The sequence below is a fragment of the Brachyistius frenatus genome, unplaced genomic scaffold, assembly GCF_029030835.1.
Source record: "Brachyistius frenatus isolate BFR_SWC_R1_liver_20210118 unplaced genomic scaffold, ASM2903083v1 Contig_34, whole genome shotgun sequence".
Classification (NCBI taxonomy): Eukaryota; Metazoa; Chordata; class Actinopteri; family Embiotocidae; genus Brachyistius; species Brachyistius frenatus.
Window position 1 is genome coordinate 2,498,802 of NW_027210633.1, and position 5,802 is coordinate 2,504,603.

At 38.8% G+C, this 5,802-nt stretch overlaps 1 protein-coding gene across 2 annotated transcripts; it reads left to right on the forward strand.

Moving 5' to 3' along the window:
* The first annotated feature begins 345 nt into the window (after positions 1–345).
* On the forward strand, positions 346–5,115 carry banf1 (barrier to autointegration nuclear assembly factor 1). 2 transcript variants are annotated; one of them, XM_069700614.1, is made up of 3 exons: positions 346–445; positions 3,159–3,323; positions 3,895–5,115. In XM_069700614.1, exons 2-3 carry the CDS (start codon positions 3,198–3,200, stop codon positions 4,039–4,041), a joined length of 273 nt encoding a protein of 90 aa, XP_069556715.1. In that variant the 5' UTR covers positions 346–445; positions 3,159–3,197; the 3' UTR covers positions 4,042–5,115. The 2 variants fall into 2 exon arrangements, with proteins under 2 accessions (XP_069556715.1, XP_069556716.1); XM_069700615.1 differs by lacking the exon at positions 346–445 and adding an exon at positions 856–952.
* Positions 5,116–5,802: the final 687 nt, after the last annotated feature.

Genomic DNA, 5,802 nt, shown 5'->3' on the forward strand with positions numbered 1-5,802 from the left:
TGGGGAGTGTTATTAGACCATCATATGGATTCAGGGCCTCTTACAATGGACAATGTGAGCCGGAAGCTGGTAAAACTCTCATATAACCATATATATGTATCTAGCCATAACATATAAAACTAGATATAACCTATGTAGTTATTGTATTTTAGGTAACAAACTCAGAGCAAACAGCTGCATCACTCTCAGTCTACTTGTATTATCAGAGGAAATCAGAAGTCACTGTCATGTTGAGAAGTTGTGAATCTACGGTGTCCTGTTTGTTCAAGAAGCTGCCCGTTTATCCTGCGAGTCCGGTAAATCTGCGTACTACGTCACCACGTTACGTCTCGACGCAAGAGACAGGCGCGCTGCATTGTGGTCGCCGGTGCTCGACTAGAAACAGAAACCACACCAGCTCTCCAGCTCTCTACGGTGTTATTCTGCCCGGACGGGACGTTAAAAGGTGAGTTAATAAGGAGGCAGGGCACGGGCCAAAAGATACCGAAGGCAGGACGAAGCGGTAGATGACGAGGAGCCGTAAATTGAAGACATATTGATGCTCCATCAGCGTTGAGTTGAAGGCGCCTAAACGGAGCCGCGGCTGTCTGTGTCTTCACAGCGTTAACTTTACAGACTTTACAGACTTTACAGACTTTATAGACTTTATAGACTGCACTGCCACGGGGATTATTTACGGAGCACGCAATGTTTTAAAAATAGCAAAGCACCCCCTCCTGCTAACAAGCCGCGCCGACTCTAAATCGGGACTAATGCAGTCTGGTCTCCGTTAGCTCCCGTTGCTAACGCTGTTAGCGCTCAGCGTTGTTGCGCGCGCAATTCGACACCGGAAGCGTACGGTGCTAGCTGCTAGCCGTTAGCCGAGCAGTGTTTCATTGAGGAGACGCGGTTTGTCCAGTCCCGTGTGTCTCGGCGGGACACTGCTCAAACTATTTATACAACGTAAGAAACAGTAAGTCCAGCATTTTTTTATTGTTTTTGGTGCTCACTTTGACATGTTGTTTTCAGCATGCACGGTTTTACATGGTTTTACATGGTTTTACATGTTTTTACATGGTTTTACATGGTTTTACATGGTTTTACATGGTTTTACATGGTTTTACCTGGTTTTACATGGTTTTACATGGTTTTACATGGTTTTACATGGTTTTACATGTTTTTACCTGGTTTTACATGGTTTTAGGTTTTACATGGTTTTACATGGTTTTACATGGTTTTACATGGTTTTACATGGTTTTACATGGTTTTAGGTTTTACATGGTTTTACATGGTTTTAGGTTTTACATGGTTTTACATGGTTTTACATGGTTTTAGGTTTTACATGGTTTTAGGTTTTACATGGTTTTACATGGTTTTACATGGTTTTACATGGTTTGAGGTTTTGCATGGTTTTACATGGTTTTACATGGTTTGAGGTTTTACATGGTTTTAGGTTTTACATGGTTTTACATGGTTTGAGGTTTTACATGGTTTTAGGTTTTACATGGTTTTACATGGTTTTACATGGTTTGAGGTTTTGCATGGTTTTACATGGTTTTACATGGTTTTAGGTTTTACCTGGTTTTACATGGTTTTAGGTTTTACATGGTTTTACATGGTTTTACATGGTTTTACATGGTTTTACATGGTTTTACATGGTTTTAGGTTTTACATGGTTTTACATGGTTTTAGGTTTTACATGGTTTTACATGGTTTTACATGGTTTTAGGTTTTACATGGTTTTAGGTTTTACATGGTTTTACATGGTTTTACATGGTTTTACATGGTTTGAGGTTTTGCATGGTTTTACATGGTTTTACATGGTTTGAGGTTTTACATGGTTTTAGGTTTTACATGGTTTTACATGGTTTGAGGTTTTACATGGTTTTAGGTTTTACATGGTTTTACATGGTTTTACATGGTTTTACATGGTTTTAGGTTTTACATGGTTTGAGGTTTTACATGGTTTTAGGTTTTACATGGTTTTACATGGTTTTAGGTTTTGCATGGTTTTACATGGTTTTACATGGTTTTGCATGGTTTTACATGGTTTTAGGTTTTACATGGTTTGAGGTTTTACATGGTTTTAGGTTTTGCATGGTTTTACATGGTTTTACATGGTTTTAGGTTTTGCATGGTTTTACATGGTTTTAGGTTTTGCATGGTTTTACATGGTTTTACATGGTTTTAGGTTTTGCATGGTTTTACATGGTTTTAGGTTTTGCATGGTTTTACATGGTTTTACATGGTTTTAGGTTTTGCATGGTTTTACATGGTTTTACATGGTTTTAGGTTTTGCATGGTTTTACATGGTTTTACATGGTTTTAGGTTTTGCATGGTTTTACATGGTTTTACATGGTTTTAGGTTTTGCATGGTTTTACATGGTTTTAGGTTTTGCATGGTTTTACATGGTTTTAGGTTTTGCATGGTTTTACATGGTTTTAGGTTTTGCATGGTTTTAGGTCTTGCATGGTTTTACATGGTTTTACATGGTTTTACATGGTTTTAGGTTTTGCATGGTTTTACATGGTTTTAGGTTTTACACGGTTTTACATGGTTTTACATGGTTTTACATGGTTTTACATGGTTTTAGGTTTTGCATGGTTTTACATGGTTTTAGGTTTTACACGGTTTTACATGGTTTTAGGTTTTACATGGTTTTACACGGTTTTACACGGTTTTACATGGTTTTAGGTTTTACACGGTTTTACACGGTTTTACATGGTTTTAGGTTTTACACGGTTTTACATGGTTTTACACGGTTTTACATGGTTTTAGGTTTTGCATGGTTTTACATGGTTTTAGGTTTTACACGGTTTTACATGGTTTTACACGGTTTTACATGGTTTTACACAGTTTTGCACGTGATGGCTCCACCAGGTATCGGAACAGGATGATCAATAGTTTAACGTGATAAAAGTGGACTTTGTCCTGAAGAAACAATTACAATGGAAGAAAACTTGTGTGCTGAAATCTTTGTATTTTAAACTCGGGTCATTAACTGCCTGCGAATAATGATCATGTCAAATTACTGTCTGTGAAGTGGCAGCAGATTTACTGTTCATCTGATGTGGATGAAAACACGTAGAACTAACTGAAAGCCGAGTTTTAACGGCTTTGTCGGTTTCTATGAACTTGACTGCTTATTAATTCCCATTTGTGGTCTTTGTGTTGCAGCTCAGTACTCGGTGATCTGCGACGATCCACACAGCCGCCATGTCTTCAACATCCCAGAAACATAAGGATTTCGTGGCCGAGCCCATGGGTGAGAAGACTGTGATGACTCTCGCGGGCATTGGAGATGTCCTCGGCAGAAGACTTGAGGAAAAGGGTTTTGACAGGGTGAGGGTTTTAGATTTGTTTTAATGCAACATCGAGTATCCTCTCTGCAGTGTAGATTTGATCAGCGTCTACTACAGTGGTCTAGAAAAGTCTGTAGTTTGATACATTTTTTGTGAGCGTGATAAACGTACGAGTTTTGTGTTAACACCGTAACCAGGTTATGATAGTTTCACCAGGGGTGAAATCAAAATAAGCAGCACTCGGTTCACAGGTTATTGTTCGTTCTTTCCAATGACTTCGAAAAATGATTTTTATCAGTGAAGAACAGTGTAAAGTTATGGAAAATAAAGCTGGAAATAAATAATAAATAAGCAGTTTCTGTTTTTTGATGTGTGTGTGTGTGTTAAGTGTCACCTTGCTCAACTTGCTCAACTTGCTCAACATACCATCCCAGATCTGTTCATGCGATAATCACAGTAGAGCTGTAACGAAATACTCATCTGTGCAGTTTTTCAAGTTCTTCTTACAACTTCAGCTGCTTGACAACCGGGCCAGCGATGTGTGAAATCCTATAATAGTTGTATGTCAGTCTTGAATAGACGTTTAATTGTGTTCCTCTCCACCTCCGCAGGCATACGTTGTCCTCGGGCAGTTTCTGGTGCTGAAGAAAGACGAGGAGCTTTTCCGCGACTGGCTGAAGGACACTTGTGGGGCAAATGTCAAACAACAAGGTGACTGCTATGGCTGTCTTAGGGAATGGTGTGACGCCTTCCTATAAACACTCAGCCATTGTTTTCTACTTCTGAAGTTCAAAGTCGACATTACCTCTTCAGCAATCTCAATTCAAATCGGCTCCAACAAATGTATGAACCGACACCGTACACATTAACAAGGTTTATTGACTCGTGCCCCGCTCCATGGTGTAAACTATTAGTATATTACTTACTCATTGGTAATATACTAATAGTCTCTGATTTCATGAATATAACTAGTGAGGTTTAAAGATGTGATAATAATCAATGCAGTGCTTTCAATGCTTTTTACACAAACACCGTAGTGATAGCACAGGTTCAGCTAGTAACATTAATGAGGACACCTTTCTATTTAGGTTAGCAGGTAGTCATGTCACCATCATGCACACTCGCACCTAAATGTAATGCACCATATTAATGTTATTACACCTGTGTGTGTAATAAGTCCACCTGTCGGGCTGAAACCATCTAGTTTCCCATTTTGGGGAGAAAACTGCTCAGATTCATAATATTCATGTTGCCCAAGATCATTATAATGCTGTTGTGTTCAAGGTTGAATTTATGGTTCATCCATTGTTGGTAATGTACTGAGAATTGACCGTCTTTAAGCTCAACAATACAATACTTTTGTTTTGAATGTTTTGATTAGTTCAGCGCACGTTTCTTTCTGTGTGAAGTGATGATTTATCAGAACAGTCCAGACTACTCACCTTAAACTGGCGGGCTGCTCGCCCCATTTGCCTGTTTTTACATGCTATTAGGAGGTTTCGATGTGTCAGCTCTATTATTTTCAAATGGCACATCATTTCACAGTTGACCGTCATGCGCTGGAAGTCTAACAACAACGTTAGGATGATCTCTTAAAGAGGCGGATTGTCCGTTTCGAAGTGTCTTGCGGACGATGTGGCTGATTAACATCAACACTAACCTCCTAAACGGATCTGACTCTTCAGAGAGACACAGATTCTTTTAAAAAAAATAAATATATAAAAACTGCTGGTTTTAACTTTTGAAAGTCCACATCTGGTCTGCTCCAAGCTTGTTTTGACCTGAACATGAGTAATGTATATAAATAAAGATGCAAATGCAACAAACCCAAATGCTTTTGACAAACGTGTCACTCTATTGCTGATAAGGGGACTTAACATGTGTGTTTACTAGATTAGCTTGAGGGTTACTAGATTAGCTTGAGGTTTACAGCTAACTTTGCCAGCACTAAACAATACAGTGTGGGTGTGCCTGAGCCGCTGGGAGTTGAGATATAAATATATAAGCTGGAGGACGTATTGTTTCTTCTGCAAATCAAGAGCGAGACGAAACCTTCCAATCTGTGATCTCGCTTCAAAATAAAACCTCTTTTCTTGGTTCCAGTAGTTTAACTGTTGGTGTCTTGTGACGGCAACAAGCCTAGTTTTATGTCAGATCTTTATATCCGAGCTTCACATTATTTTTGACTGTACTTCTGAACATCAGATGCCTTAATGCATGCTACTTAAAACATTTAATTCAGTCTAACGAGCTGAAAAATCCTCCCATCGTGCACGTCCAGGCCGTATCACCTTATCTTCCGTTCATATTGATCGACGCTTACGCCCACCAGTCACCAGTTGTATGAAGATACAACGGTTGTGTAGCAGCTACTTGTTAAAACACTGGCTGATGTGTTTGACTGTGAAAACTTTTCAGCTTTTATATTGCTTTTTATTATAAAACAATAAAGGGGAAGTATCAACTTTGGACTTTTTGTATCACATTTTTTTTGTCCAATAAAAACACGGGAGACGGAG